Genomic DNA, 17,028 nt, shown 5'->3' on the forward strand with positions numbered 1-17,028 from the left:
TGAAATATAATATTTCTCCTCTAAATAGGTGAGATGTTTATAACACCAGATAACAGCTATAGGCAACAAGTTAATGTTTAGTGACCCCTCCCAGAATAACCAAGAATTAATTACTTTTTTGTGGATTACAAAAGCAGTAGATACTCACTGAGTAAAATCTGGCTAGTGTACAAAGAGTATACAAAAGCAAATTCACAACTGCACTCCTCAGCTGTTAACAATGTTATTCAATTACTCATGAATTGTCAACACAGGGGGAAAAAGTTAACAGCCTTATAGCTTGTCTTCTGCTTCCTTAAATTACAATAGTAACTAATCTGAAAATTCTTAGAGCATATTTTATCCTTTTAGGAATATGTAAGTGACTGTCATTTATCACAGTATTAATAACTTCATGGAAAATAGATGGGAAACAGTGGAAACAGAGGCAGACTTTATTTTCTTGGGCTCCAAAATCACTGCAGATGGTGACTGCAGCCATGAAATTGAAAGACGCTTACTCCTTGGAAGGAAAGTTATGACCAACCTAGATAGCATATTAAAAAGCAGAGACATTACTTTGCCAACAAAGGTCCGTCTAGTCAAGGCTATGGTTTTTCCAGTAGTCATGTATGGATGTGAGAGTTGGACTGTGAAGAAGGCTGAGTGCTGAAGAATTGATGCTTTTGAACTGTGGTGTTGGAAAAGACTCTTGAGAGTCCCTTGGACTGCAAGGAGATCCAACCAGTCCATCCTAAAGGAGATCAGTCCTGGGTGTTCATTGGAAGGACTGATGCTGAAGCTGAAACTCCAATACTTGGGCCACCTGATGTGAAGAACTGACTCATTGGAAAAGACCCTGATGCTGGGAAAGATTGAGGGCAGGAGGAGACGGGACGACAGAGGAGATGGTTGGATGGCATCATAGACTCGATGGACATGAGTTTGGGTGAACTTCAGGAGTTGGTGATGGACAGGGAGGCCTGGCGTGCTGCAGTCCATGGGGTCCCAAAGAGTCGGACACGGCTGAACGGAATAACTTTATAGAAGAAACAGCAGCACAGGTGGGACGGTAACCATGTGGCAGGCGTTGTGTTGAGTACGTAGCTCATTTAACCCTCACAGCGGCCCCATGAGACAGACCTCGCCACTGCCTCCCGTCTGACAGGTGAGGAAATTCGGCCAAGGTCACACAGTGAACAGTGGCCCCTGCAGTCACACCTCAGAACCCTGACTCTGGAGGACTTTTTCTCACAGGATTGGCCTGCATCCCTGATTCCAGAAAATTTTAGGTGGTGATCCTTACTTTAACCCACAGGAAGGGCTGACTGGATAGGGGCTGAAAAGAAGTCTGTTTTAAAGAAAATTTTTTATTTTTTGGCCACACCCCAAGGCATGTGGGACCTTAGTTCTCTGACCTGAGATCAAACCCACACCCCAGTGCATTGAAAGGTGGAGTCTTAACCACTGGACCACCAGGGAAGTCCCTGAAAAGCAGTCTTAAAATTCCATTGTAATAGGTGGCTAGAGTAAATTTTTCAAGAGATGAAGGGAAAAGAATTATAGGTCAGTATGGTCTCTCTTACACACACACACCCCCTTCATGGGCTTATGTACTTATGAGTTGACCTCTTTCCAGATGTGAATGAAATCTTTTTTACCTTTATGCACATCCATATTGACATTGGGAAAGTTATAACCGTGAACAAGAATGATATAGCCACCAAAATCCATCCACAGACACCGAGGCCTGCACTGGGGCTATCTGTGAAAATAAAAAAACATACAGTTCTTATCACTGTCCTTAGCATGAGCCCCCATCTTCATCCTTGCCATTCACTGAACGTCAGCTGTTTACATGGACCTTCCCATCGAATCCACATAAAAACCTTGAGGCGCAAGTGCTGCTCCCCCTGATCTTTACTGTGTGACGAAGCGATAAACGATCCATACCCAGCTACCAAGAAGGTGGAGTTTAGTGCAAAATCGTTACAATACTAAGTGCTAAGTATAGATACAGTGTCTGTTCAGAACATTCTGAAAACACAAGAATAGGAGCAACTCACACCACACTGTTGGAAGGGAGGTGAAACCAGGGTGGGGTGGGCAGGGTGGGCAGGCAACGGCGGCAGCTGTTAGAGGGGCTTCTTGAGGGACGTGATGGTTAAGGAAAAACCAGCGACAAAGAAGGGGAAGGAGGGTAAAAGCCACCTAAGCTGAGGGTACAGCATAATTAAAGGTGAAAATCCTGATATACTTTACGAGCTCACTTAGGTCCTCTGTTTAAAATGCCTGTAAAACATCTCACTAGGTATATGCACAACTTACCACCCATGTTGGTTTTGCTTTCTTACTATTATGAAAATGCTATAATGAACATCTTTGTACATGGTTTTTCTCCTACATTCCTAACACTTTACCTTTTCTGTAACATGAAATTGGGTTTTCTGTTTTTGGCTGTGCAGTGTGGCTTGTGGGATCTTAGTTCCTCGATCAGGGATTGAACCCATGCCCTTGGCACTGAAAGTGCAGAGTCCTAACCACTGGCCCACCAGGGAATTTCCTGAAATAGCTTTTTGTCTGATCACAAAGATAATATTAATACATGTCCCACTCCAAATAGTTTAGAAAAGTATAGAAAAGAAGGGAAAAATTACTCAATTCCAAGATGATAAATATTCTTCCAAACCCTTTTAGTGCATGCAAAATTTTCAAAGTAAATAAATAAAATTTGCAACCTATTTCCCTCCCTTCTAGGTATTATTCTTTCAGCTTCCTTTTCAGGCTTTGTTGCTAAGCATTTGTGCCTTTTCTGTTTCAGTTTTATTTTTACCAATTGGTGGTTTAGTTGCTAAGTCGTGTCCGACTCTTGCAACCCCATGGACTGTAGCCTGCCAGGCTCCTCTGTCCATGGGATTCTCCAGGCAAGAATACTGGAGTGGTTTGCCATTTACTTCTCTAGGGGATCTTCCCAACCCAGGAATCAAACCTGGGTCTCCTGTACTGCAGGCAGATTCTTCAGCAATTGAGCTACAGGGGGTCAAGGAATTTTTATCAATTACACTTGCGCAAAGTTAAAAAAGTCAAAGAGTTCCACAAGACGAGTGCAAAAAAGAGGGCAGTCCTCTGCTCGCCTCTTCCGATTTCTTCTATTCAAGGCAAGTGCTCTTTCAGCTGTGTATTGTGGTATCTGACTTACCTGTTCCTAAAGAATACACGGGTTTTGTTATTGCTTTTACAGTTTTAAGCTCCATCTGTTGACTTCCTACCCCTCCCCCACCACATAAAGACACCTATCCTTGGAATTGCATGAAAACATCCTTTTATATTTCATAAATATGACTATGACTCAGAGCTAAGCCATGCAGTGAGGCGTAATTTGTTTTTCACTCATACAATTTACTGATTTTTTTTTTTCTGGAGTCACTGTCCTCTTCTTTTGCGTAGTTTTTGGTGTACGTAACGATTCCACTCTCTTCAGTTGTCTGCACCTCCTTTGCGCAGGCTCAGGTATTCTACCCATTTCGCCCACTGAGGAAGCAGCTCGGAGCGGTGTCTGGACCGATTCTCGGTCTCCCTCTGCTTGCCTCTCACTGCCATCCTGGAAATCCCCCTGCTCTTCCTGAGCTGCTTCCTACTCTCTGTATCTGCTGTCTTCCTGGTTCTTGGTTTCCTTTCAGTGGGGGACAGAGGGCCTGAATAGGCTCAGGGATAGATCCCTGTTCTTTTCAAGCATGGAAGGCTGGTCTTTCCAGGAGCTGTTTTAATAATGAGAGGGAGAGAGGGGGCCAGAGAGGAAGAGGTAGGCCAGGCATGGGTGATTCCTTAGATCAGAGGAGGGATTTAGACGGCAGCAAGAACAGAGAAAAGACAGACATATGTGAGCATCCAGGTCAAGTGCTCCAAAACCTAAGATGAAAGATGAGAAATATACATGAGTACTTGGGTCTGGTTTGGTTTTGGCCATGCCGCGTGGGATCTTCCCAACCAGGGACCAAACCTGTGCTTCCTGCAGTGGAACCGTGGAGTCTTAAGAATGGCCAGGCAAGTCCCTACATGAGTCCTGTGGTTATATGTGACTTTGTAGTTTTTTGATCCTGTGTCATAGTGTGAGGTAAATGTTCTACAAGTGATCTAAGTTAACCCTGGAGGCTTCTAAGTTATCTCTTTGAGGGGCATGGACACATTCACTGAGAGATTTCAAGCAAGGCCACACGCCACGTGTGGAGAGAAGTCCGGTCAGGTGCTGTCGTAGCAGATACGAATCACAGCAGCCTTTTTAGGCGGCTTGTTATACTTCCTGCACTGTGTTGAATTACTTTAGACATGTATCTCATTTACTCCTTACAAAGTCCCTGGGAAGTTAGGTGTTTTTAATTCCACTTTACCATACCATTCACATCCTGGAATGTGAAGTCAAGTGGGCCTTAGAAAGCATCACTACGAACAAAGCTAGTGGAGGTGATGGAAGTCCAGTTGAGCTATTTCAAATCCTGAAAGATGATGCTGTGAAAGTGCTGCACTCAATATGCCAGCAAATCTGGAAAACTCAGCAGTGGCCACAGGACTGGAAAAGGTCAGTTTTCATTCCAATCCCAAAGAAAGGCAATGCCAAAGAATGCTCAAACTACCCCACAATTGCACTCATCTCACATGCTAGTAAAGTAATGCTTAAAATTCTCCAAGCCAGGCTTCAGCAATATGTGAACCATGAACTTCCAGATGTTCAAGCTGGTTTTAGAAAAGGCAGAGGAACCAGAGATCAAATTGCCAACATCTGCTGGATCATCGAAAAAGCAAGAGAGTTCCAGAAAAACATCTACTTCTGCTTATTGAGTATGCCAAAGCCTTTGACTGTGTGCATCACAATAAACTGTGGAAACTTCTGAAACAGACGGGAATACCAGACCACCTGACCTGCCTCTTGAGAAACCTACATGCAGGTTAGGAAGCAACAGAACTGGACATGGAACAACAGACTGGTTCCAAATAGGAAAAGGAGTACATCAAGGCTGTATACTGTTACCCTGCTTATTTAACTTATATGCAGAGTATATCATGAGAAACGCTGGGCTGGAAGCACAAGCTGGAACCAAGATTTCTGGGAGAAATATCAATAACCTCAGATATGCAGATAAATCACCCTTATGGCAGAAACTGAAGAGGAACTAAAGAGCCTCTTGATAAAAGTGAAAGAGAAGAGTGAAAAAGTTGGCTTAAAGCTCAACATTCAGAAAACGAAGATCATGGCATCTAGTCCTATCACTTCATAGGAAATAGATGGGAAACAGTGGAAACAGTGTCAGACTTTATTTTGGGGGGCTCCAAAGTCACTGCAGATGGTGACTGCAGCCATGAAATTAAAAGACACTTACTCCTTGGAAGGAAAGTTATGACCAACCTAGATAACATATTGAAAAGCAGAGACATTACTTTGCCAACAAAGGTCCGGCTAGTCAAGGCTATGATTTTTCCAGTGGTCATGTGATAGTTGGACTGTGAAGAAAGCTGAGCGCCAAAGAATTGATGATTTTGAACTGTGGTGTTGGAGAAGACTCTTGAGAGTCCCTTGGACTGCAAGGAGATCCAACCAGTCCATCCTAAAGGAGATCAGCCCTGGGATTTCTTTGGAAGGACTGATGCTAAAGCTGAAACTCCAGTACTTTGGCCACCTCATGCAAAGAGTTGACTCATTGGAAAAGACTCTGATGCTGGGAGGGATTGGGGGCAGGAGGAAAAGGGGACGACAGAGGATGAGATGGCTGGATGGCATCACCGACTCAATGGACGTGAGTTTGAGTGAACTTCAGGAGTTGGTGATGGACAGGGAGGCCTGGTGTGCTGCGATTCATGGGGTCGCAAAGAGTCGGACACAACTGAGTGACTAAACTGAACTGAATTGAACTACCATACCAATGAAGTCACTGAAAAAACATTTTTCCCGAGGTCACACACAATGGAGGACTTGGGCTTCAAATATAGATCATCTCACTCCAAAGCCCATGTTATAAATCAACTCACTCTTTGACCCTTTGCCTCTGTATAATAATGATTTTAAAATCCTTATTAAAGAAGCTGTTGTGTTTGGAGCACTCCTCAAGACAAACTCCAAACTGGAAAAGCATGGTAGAAGTTCTGAGAATGAAATCTCATATTCTTACAGAGGAAGTCCTCTTAATTCCAGTTGTGGCTATTTATAGCAAAAGACAGCCTCAAGGCTCATTGCCAGACTCAGGCCTAGGTTTCCAAAGTGAAAGGAATTCCAAACAAGGAATAGATGGGCCACCAAAACTTATCTGACAGCGTCTGGTACTTTCTCAAACACTGCTCCAAGATTCCCTTACTCCAGGCAAAGCTCCGTGTCCTCCACATCCTAGACGAGAAACACCCTGAAGGCAGGGCTGTTTCGTTTTTATGTTTATGTTTATGTTTTCAATGTCTAGCACAGTTATCTCCCAGAGAGAGGATATAAAATACTTCTTAGCTTACCTGCTGGATGTACAATTTCTTTATGCATTTGTATCCATTGTAAGATGAATTTCCAGTTTCAACTCTGTGACTTCTTACTTGTGTGGTCTTTACCTCTCTGAACCTTTGTGTCTTGAATAATCAGACTGGCCTCCCAGGATTGAGGCAATATTGCTCAATAAACACAGATGACAGTTTTCTGTCACTCTCCTATTTTATTCAAGTGTTCAATTTCCACCACAAATAATGGGAAAAAAATCGGAGAAGGCGATGGCACCCCACTCCAGTACTCTCGCCTGGAAAATCCCATGGACGGAGAAGCCTGGTAGGCTGCAGTCCATGGGGTCGCAAAGAGTCAGACACGACTGAGTGACTTCACTTTCACACATTGGAAAAGGAAATGGCAGCCTGCTCCAGTGTTCTTGCCTGGAGAATCCCAGGGACGGCGGCAGAGCCTGGTGGGCTGCCATCTATGGGGTCACACAGAGTCGGACACGACTGAAGCAACTTAGCAGCACGTAGCAGCAGGCACCTTTCCCCTTCTTGGTAAAAACCTCTGAAACTACTTAATTTTCCCCTCACTTTGTGCCTGACTGGCTAGGCCTGGAGAGTCAAAGACCTTCAGGAAGCTCATTTATGAATGAATTATTAATACCAGATGAGTACAGGGGATTTGACTGCCAATCAAGAGGAAGAAGAAATTAAGTGGATTTTCAGAAAACTGGGCTTGGTCTTTCACTTTTCAACTCAGTTAGAAATAATTTGAGCACACACACTGGGGAATCAGCACTGTTTCACCCTGAAACTCTTCCCCACCTGGTTATAGCTTTAAAAGATGTATAAAATCACATTCCTTAGAAAGGTGAGGTTTAAACTCCACCAGGCTGTAATTGAACCCTTAATCATCTACAGTTACTACAAGTCAAGGGGAAAAGAAATCCTTAGTAACTCCCCCCAAATTGTAGGACATTCATTTCCTCCAAGACTCCCATTCATTACCTTGAGGACTGGATCCTCCCTCCTACCTTTATGAGGTTAAAAGACAAATAACGAGTAATAGGTATCTCTGAGATATTTTGGTTGATATACCTGTTGATATTGCTGGATAGGAACGATTGTAAAGATCAGGGACCCCATGATAAGCGGTTGTAAACACTACTTTGCCCGGTTTAGAGTATTTTTTTTTCTTTTACTATAAAACTCTTTCCTGAAAACTGTGTTAGAATAAATTTTTGACCAAGCAAGGTTTTGAAAATAGATATAAGCCCATACATTAACATTTTTTAATTGAGCATTCCAATTAGGCTTTCTTCCAAGAAACTTGCACACATTTAAAAAAATCTTACTTTCTTTTTTTATTTTAAAAGCAAGATATTATCACTATATCAAACTTATAGTTCAGAACAGAGGAAGAAAAAAGTGATCTATACTTTCATTATCTCTAGATGGTGATTATTTTCTGCCTTGCTATATATATATTCAACCAGTCCATTCTGAAGGAGATCAGCCCTGGGATTTCTTTGGAGGGAATGATGCTGAAGCTGAAACTCCAGTACTTTGGCCACCTCATGCGAAGAGTTGACTCATTGGAAAAGACTCTGATGCTGGGAGGGATTGGGGGCAGGAGGAGAAGGGGACAACAGAGGATTAGATGGCTGGATGGCATCACTGACTCAATGGACGTGAGTCTGAGTGAACTCCAGGAGTTGGTGATGGAAAGGGAGGCCTTGTGTGCTGCGATTCATGGGGTCATGAAGAGTCGGACACGACTGAGCAACTGAACTGATATATATGTCCTGTAAATTTTTGTCCTGTTTTTTTCTCTTTTCCCCAAAATGATATAGTGGTATATGTAATAATTTAAAATCTGTTTTCCTCCTGTATACTGTGGACATCTTTTCATATCAGGAAATATCCTTTATTATTATTAATATCCTTTCCTTTATTATTATTTATCCTTTATTATCCTTTATTAATATCCTTTATTATTAAATAAATATCCTTTATTATTAAAAGGATGCAATTCAATATCCTTTATTATTATAATATTCCATTGTTTCATATGATGAACCTTTAGGCTGTGTCCAGTTTTCTCAATTAGAAACTCAGTTGTTTTGAATATACTTGTAGTAAAGCTTCTGTACATCTTCATAGTGTAAACTAATTTTGCTGAAAAGATGAAATTACACAATTCTTAAATTTCTCTCATTCTGGAGGTATCTTTTATAAATACTAATAATAACATTTATTGAATGCCTATTACATGTCAGCCACAAGCTAACTTCTTATATACATTATTTCTCATATTTATAAAAATCTGTAAAGTAGGCATAAAATATTCCTCTCAGAGTACCAGAGTACTAAAGAAAAAAACTTTCTGGGAAGAGACAAAAGAAAAAAACAAAACCAAACCATGAAACAAATGAGAAAAAAAAAAAGAACAAAACCAACTTGTAGAGCAATTGTTGTTGGGTTGGCTTCCAGACAAGGAGCAAAACAGTCTTTTCAAGATCGTGACATGCATGCTATCAGAGCACTGATGCCGATCATGACCCATGTCAGCCAGTTTCCATCGTGACATGCATGCTATCAGAGCGCTGATGCCGGTCATGACCCGTGTCAGCCAGTTTCCATCATGACATGCATGATATCAGAGCGCTGATGCCGATCATGACCCATGTCAGCCAGTTTCCATCGTGACATGCATGATATCAGAGCGCTGATGCCGATCATGACCCGTGTCGGCCAGCTTCCATCATGACATGCATGATATCAGAGCGCTGATGCCGGTCGTGACCTGTGTCGGCCAGCTTCCTTAAGGTGGATTAAATTTGTCACCACCAGAAATTATGTGAAATGATCAATTCTGTTTACTATTGTGACTCTGTTCTAAAGTTCAAAAGATACTGGATTTCCTCTTCAAGTAAATACCTTCTGGCATATCTGAAAATCTGACTTAGTCATACACATTACTCACACAGAAAGAAGAGGTGTGGCAGCGAATACCGAAATACCAACATTGAAAGCTGGAGAAGGAAATGGCAACCCACTCCAGTATTCTTGTCTGGAGAATCCCACGGACAGAGGAGCCTAGCAGGCTACAGTCCATGGGGTCGCAAGCGTCGGATATGACTTAGCGACTAAGAGAGAGAGAACACTGAAAGCATGACTTTTTCCTTCCTCCTTCCCAGAATGCAGGTGAAATACTTCATATCAGAAATTGCCAAGAACAGTGTTGCTTGGGTCATGAAAGATAGCCTGGCTAATTTAGTCTCAAAAACATGTTATCTGGTTCTAACAGCAAGTTTTAAGGGGTAACAGTAGGTCAAAATGAAAGGTCTTGGCATTTTTTGAGTTTTTCTTAAAAGCATATTTAGTCAGCATACAGGTGTTCTTTTTCGCCTCACTGCAGATTCAAAGTCAAGGTGTGGCAAACTTTTCCTGTAAACGGCCAGAGAATAAACACAAGGCTTTATTGGCCATAAAGTCTGTTACAACCAGTGAATACTACACGGAAGAAGCCACAAACTACACATACATGAGGAAACAAGGCTGAGCTCCAGGAACGTGTAATTTATGAACGCTAAAATCTGAGTTCCATATAATTTTCAGATCTTCCTCTTTTTAAAAAAATGTATAAGTATTAAAAACTATTCTCAGCTTGTGGGGCTGACAAAAGCAGGCGGTCAGCCAGATTTGGTCCATGGGCATACGACCCATTCCTATTCTACATCATATTCATCTATTTGAGGAAGAGGAAATCGTAAGTTAAATAAGACATTGGCTCCTTCTTCCAACTTTTCAAATAAGGGTATATTTTCCACAGAACCAGTTTCTCTTCCCTTATATTGTTTTGAAACAGGGTCTTTGAAAGATCTGCTAAATAAGAACTCAAGGGCAAGCAAACAAGCAAAGGGCAGATAAAATATGTGAATGTAAATGTGTCTTCAATTAATCAAAATTTTAAATAACTGTGTTCTTCAATTGACTGGGATTTTAGGAGACACAGAAGGGAAGGAAACAACAGAAGAAAAGGCAAATAAGAGAAATGGAGGAAGGAAGAGAAACAACAAAAGTGAAGGCAGCATCCTACAGAGAGAAAGACGAAAACAGGTAGAGCGGGGAGAAGGAGGCAGATTAGCACACAGTAGGGTATCAACAAATATCTGTTGAGAAAATGATGGCATTTACTCGACTGATGACTGCAACTTGCAATTCACTGGGCAGAAGCTTTGAAAGCAAACAAAAGCACTCTATAATCCATCTTTCAAATGATTATTTTAATTAGGCATGGTTGATGGTTCTTTGAATGCCCTTATCCTTGAACCTCTAGGGAAGAAATTATTCTCTGGGCTGGACTGGCTACAGGCCAGATGGTAGCAAGTTAAAATCAGGACCAAAGACTAACTCCCCTCCCTGTCATAAACCCACACACACTAGCCTCAAAGAACCAGCGCTGATGGCGCGCTACGCAAGCGGAGTCATAAAGCCCCAAGTTTGTTTACCGTGAGAAGCAAGGAAACAGACTAGTCCTTTAGGGAATATTTTCAATTAAAAAAAAAAAGAAATAAAGGGAATGCTGTGCTTAGCTCAAAAAGAATACACAAATTAAATAAGTATAAGTATTTTATTTCCCAAGCATCTTGAGGATTTTCTGCAGCTTTCCTTCATTTGAGTATTTCTAGCCATAAAAGAGGAGAAAAAATAGGTGAGAGTATCATCAGTAATTTCAAATTTGAACACCTGAGTCTTTAAAAGGACCCCCTCTGCAAATCTATAGCACTTCACCATCTCTAAATACCATTTATCACATTTGTAACTATCTTACTCGACGTCTGTCTTTTCCCGACTTTTGGCCTTGTTAAAATAGTACAGCACCGTGGCTTCACAGTTGGCTCTGCTGCTTATCAGCTGTGTGTTCTCTGCAAGTGTCTTAACTCTGTGCTTTCGTCCAACCATCTAAAGAGAGGGCTAAAAAGAGCACCCCCTCAGAGGGTCAGTGTGGAGAGCGCGTGAGCTGTCACGCAGGACACCTAGCACGCAGCAGGTGCTCAAGCGTTTGTTAAGTAAACCGCTGCTGCGTGAGTTGCATGAGTCTACTGTTTTTGTTTTTTTGTTGTTTTGGGGGCTGTGCCATGCAGCTTGTGGGATCTTAGTTCCCTGACCAGGAACTGAGCCTGGGCCTTTGAACACTAAGAGCTAGGAGTCCTAATGACTGGACCTCTGGGGCATTTCCAGATTCTGCTGTTCTGTGGGGAGGAGACGAAAAGGCTGACTATTACAGAAGATAAATGGAAGTTACATGTCCATATATAGGATCCCAGAATACAGTTCATCAATTTTTGGTGGTGAGCAGGTAATAGGAGAGGTAGATAGAAGTAGAAATACAATGTTGTTTTACTCATGAAACTTATAAACCAGTGTTATTTAAACAACAACAACCACACACACACAATTCAGAATCATCCTCTGTCCCAAAGCAGTGGTCATACTGCTTTCTCCAAATGTTTTCTTTCCTTTTTCTCTTTTTAAAATCAGCCCTTTACACCCATGAGGTTAGAGAATTCAGGGACGGTATGGACTGAATATGACCCATGTCTGGAAAGATTGATGTTCTTAATTAAATTTAGACTGAGCCTGAAATATATTAAATAGAACAAAACCCTTATACTTCTTCAGTTCTTTTCCCCCTAGCTCTTTCACTTGGACATCTTAAGTGTTAGTTACTCAGTTGTGTTTGACTCTGTGACTCCATGGACTGCAGCCCACCAGGTCTCTGTCCATGGGATTCTCCAGGCAAGAATACTGGAGTGGATAGCCATTCCCTTTTCCAGGGCATCTTCCCGGCCCAGGGATCGATCCTGAGTCTCCTGCATTGCAGGCAGATTCTTTACTGTCTGAGCCACCAGGGAAGAAGCCCTAGACATCTTAAGTGAATGTGAAAAGTGAAAGTCGCTCAGATTCTTTGCGATCCCATGGACTACACAGCCCATGGAATTCTCTAGGCCAGAATACTGCAGTGGGTAGCTTTTACCTTCCCCAGGGATCTTCTCAACCCAGGGATCAAACCCAGGTCTCCCGCATTGCAGGCAGATTCTTTACCAGCTGAGCCACAAGGGAAGACCTTTAAAGTATCTATAATTGAGTTTTTCTCATAAAAGTCTTTGGAGGGCAACATCATTTTAGTTAAAAAACGGAAAACAGAAACATAAGGGAACTAGCTCTTAAGGTTCCCAATTCTTCAACTGAAGTTGAGTAGCTAAGCAGTGGCTAAAAGCTTGGAGTTTTGCTGTTAAGAGTTCCATTCTACTGCTAAATTTTCTTATTAGTAAAGTGAGGGAAAGTGAAGTCGCTCAGTCATGTCTGACTCTTTGCGACCCCATGGACTGCAGCCTACCAGGCTCCTCCGTCCATGGGATTTTCCAGGCAAGAATACTGGAGTGGGTTGCCATTGCCTTCTCCAGGGGATCTTCCCGACCCAGGGGTTGAACCCACACTGTAGGCAGATACTTTACCATCTGAGCCACCAGGGAAGTGAAATGAGGGAAGAGAATAGTTATTATCTCATATGAGAATATATGCAGAGTGCCTGACACTTAGGAAAGTGAAAAGTTTTAAAAGAGTCTGGTGGCTCAGACGCTAAAGTGTCTGCCCGCAATGCGGGAGACCTGTGTGCAATCCCTGAGTCAGGAAGATCCTCTGGAGAAGGAAATGGCAGCCCACTCCAGTACTCTTGCCTGGAAAATTCCATGGATGGAGGAGCCTGGTGGGCTACAGTCCATGGGGTTGCAAAGAGTTGGACACGACTGAGCAACTTCACTTTCACTAAATGAGGGAAGAGAATAGTTATTATCTCATATGCGAAAATATGTAGAGTGCCTGACACTTAGGAAGTGTTCAGTAAATAGTAGCCATTATTATGATCAGAACTGTAAGGTAATTATTGACAGTACATAGGAATAAACTTTATATTAAGTGAATTACCTTCTGGGACCTGCACACCATAGAGAAACAGCAAGACTAACAACCTGCTTGGGGATTCTGTCCCTGGAGGAGAAACAGACCACATTTGGGGACTTAAGTCAGAGTCCTAAACTTTCTTGGACTTTCACACTTTTTGTCCATAAATTTTAATTTCCTGTATAATTACTAAGCTCTTGTTAACTTTTTAACTCTGTTGTCCCCAATAAATAATATCTTAGTAATTTACATTTTAAAGTTTCAAAAGTACATTCACAAAAATGTTCTCATTTGATACTCAAAACTTTGGAAGCTAGATAGTACAGTAAGATGATGTTCAATATCTAGATGAGGAACTGACTCTGGAGATTGAGAGACTTTCCCAGGTGACCCAGGTGGTAAGTGATGCTACTGAGGTCTCAGTTCAGATCTTTGAATTTTAGATTCCACCCTCATTTTGCTATCTATACAATCTTACCATCCATGCATATTTACAACTAGGCAAGGCTGGTATCCGATTTTCATTGTCTGATATTTTAGGACAGACCTGTTATTGCCAGTAACTTCAAGGCTAAGCTACTGAAATGTCAGGGCAAATGTTTGGGGTTCAGGTGTCTTTACAAGTCTCAGAGTATAGACCAAGGTCCAAAAAAAAATGAAAGAATGATGTGTGTCAACAGAGATCTGACACACACTTCCTTCTTTCTACTGTGCCTTTAACTGCTCTTTCCACACTTTCATAAACAAAGGAGATTCCTTATTAAGTACAATATATTACTTTGACAATTATAATCCCTTTATCAATAACATAAACCCAGATAGTCTATCTGTAATGAGGACATGTATGAGGAACAAGTCCACACCCTAAAATCAATCATTTGAGTTGTAACAAACTTAATAAAACAAACTGTAAACAGAAAATGTCTCCATTAATGTAAACTTTATCTCACTCCTTCCTTTTTCTTTCAACAAATATTTTTGCAAACCTACTAGGCACTTGGTTCTGAACTTACTACAGTGATCAAGGACACAATCCTCTGCTTTCAGAAGCTCTCCTGGTCTAACAAAGGTGATTATAATTTATATTTATACTACTGTGTAATAAACATTATGATAGAGGCTGGCACAGATTGTCAGGCAGAAACAGAGAAGAGGGGCTCACTTTTTCTGGTTACAATAGTTTTCAGCAAAGTGTTTTCTGACATCTTCTTACCAAACAGACTTTGAATCCAATCTTTATCATATTTATCAACATTAAAAATTTTTTTTCTTCAAAGTTGACCAGGTGATCAATGACTTCGTCTTTTACAGTGTGCAAGTTACACCATGAGGTGGGTCCAATAAGCTATTTAATTATGAAAAATGACATAAATGCCAACTTCTGCAGACTTGTCATCGCTTGAGTTAATCTATGACCACTGATGGATTTAACTCAGATTAATTATTAAATAAGTTACAAAGTACTCCCCATCTGATCGACTGTAACAACTGAAATAAACAAAGCAGTCCCCTGATTCTGCTTATTTTCAGGCATTCTCCCAAAGGGATTTATTCTGTTGACATGACTCAATTATAATCACGCATTTCTTTGTAACCCACCTGCATTATTTCATTACAAAGTGAACGCACTGGCTTTAAAGAAAAACTAGTCTTGCCTGAGGGTTTGGTCATATTTATGTTCCTAAGACTAATTATCAGCAAAATCATAATGGGACAGTTTAGGCTTTTATATTCCACTGCTTCTCTCTGGAGCAGCCCTCTGGAGTTGTCCTATCCAGGGGTTCTTGACTGAGGCTAGATTCCTTTGCGGTCTCTTAGCCTCTACTGATGCTTGACAAGCTCCTCCTTCTGAGTATGCATTTCAGAGACAGCCCTAGGGCTTCCCTGATGGCTCAGCCAGTAAAGAATCTGCCTGCAATGCAGGAAACCTGGGTTAAATCCCTGGTTCTGGACGCTCAATCCCCGGGTTGGGAAGATCTCCTGGAGTAAGAGAATGACTACCCCAGTATTCTTGCCTGGAGAATTCCATGGACAGAGAAGCCTAATAGGCTACAGCCCATAGGGTTGCAAAGAGTACCACACAAACGGCGACTAACACCTTCACTTTCTGGAAACAGCTCTAGGATGGGGAAAATGATTTGCAAAGTCAGTTCAAGGCTGAACCTAGTTCACAGGTGTGGGTGATTTTCCCACTCTGAGCTTCAGTTTCCTGGCTGTAAAGGGATAGAGAATGACATTCTCCTTGTGGAACGTTAGAGGACTGCACTGGATAATGCTTTTAAAGTATCTGGGCTGTTTGGCATACAGCAAGCGCTCGGTGAATTCTATTTAATAAATTCTCATATTGGCTTTCCTATCAGTGTCACATCTCTAAGTCTTACATTTTTTTAAAAAAAAGGTGACAGAGCCCAGGCAAAATTTTGTTTATACGTATGATTTTCAGAGGAAAACGTGCACAGTTTTCATTAGATTCTTAAAAAGACTGCTGTCTAAAAAGTAGTGAAGTGCAGAATCAAGAAAAAGAACTTAAAGAGTGAATGCTGTTCTGTGAGCACGAAAAACAACTCACATTAAGCCCAAAGATCATGTTTATTCCCAAAGAACTTCCACAGATTTCCTACCAGAGTGTCACCAAACTTCTAACATTGTCCTCATGGTCCTCTATTTTCCCACTGGGATTTCAGGGTGAAGAGGAAAGGATCCTGCCCACCTTCCCTTCCAGAAAAAGACAACTGACCATCAAAGAGGCAGGCTGCACAATTTTTGGCAAGTTTTAGGATCAGCCAACAATCCAGACTTAAAATCTGACTCCATTTCTTATAAACTGTGTGACAAAGTAATTCAGCCTCTTGAGTATCAGATTCTTCAAAAATATCCTCTCTACTACACTCCTGATTTGGGAAAATAACTCTCCAAGGTACAAAAAAGTGACAATTTAAGATTTCTGTAATTCTTCTGATGTTCCTGGAATGGAACTAAAGACAAAGATTGCTGGAAAAGGAAATGGGGACATGTTAGATCAGTGGACAAGGCTGTCATCACAAATAATCAGAATTGACGAGTCCAGTGCAGCGGTCCTCAACCTTTTTCGCACCAAGGACCAGTTTCCTGGAAGACAATTTTTCCACCCGTGGAGGCAGGGGTAGGGGTGGACAGGATGACTCAAGTGTATTACCTTTACTGTACGCTTTATTTCTATTATTATTACATCACCTCCACCTCAGATCATCAGGCATTAAATCCCAGAGTTCTGGGGACCCCTGCAGTACAGTGTTCTTTGTGGGGTGCTGGAAAAGCCCACCCAGCCCCCTAAATTTTTCACTATGTCATTCTGTCTTAAATTCTGTCCTTAGAAAGAATTCCTTTGGATCACTAAGAATCCCTGGGAGGGAACCAGTACTCCCAAGAGGTTTACAGCATCTCTTTATGAACTACCCCCATCTCCCCCAAGGAGATAGCCCTCTCAAGAGTGCTAGCCCCTTCACAGGGGAACAAACTGAGTCACACAATTTCTGTCTTCAAGATTGGGAAGGCCCTGGTAGGGTGGGGGAACTCACAATTCCTAGTGAGGGCCAAAAGCCAGGATGCCGATGTTCCTAGAACAAAGGAAGGAAAGTGGAG

General features: G+C 41.7%; 1 protein-coding gene across 1 annotated transcript in view; it reads right to left on the reverse strand.

Moving 5' to 3' along the window:
- Positions 1–17,028, reverse strand: part of STOM (stomatin) — a 33,746-nt gene that overhangs the window by 16,040 nt on the left and 678 nt on the right. The window contains exon 2 of the mRNA XM_055579526.1: positions 1,641–1,744. Within this exon, the coding sequence (XP_055435501.1) occupies positions 1,641–1,744 (104 nt within the window). The remainder of the gene's footprint in view (positions 1–1,640; positions 1,745–17,028) is intronic.

Source organism: Bubalus kerabau, chromosome 4 (genome assembly GCF_029407905.1).
Source record: "Bubalus kerabau isolate K-KA32 ecotype Philippines breed swamp buffalo chromosome 4, PCC_UOA_SB_1v2, whole genome shotgun sequence".
Lineage (NCBI taxonomy): Eukaryota > Metazoa > Chordata > Mammalia > Artiodactyla > Bovidae > Bubalus > Bubalus kerabau.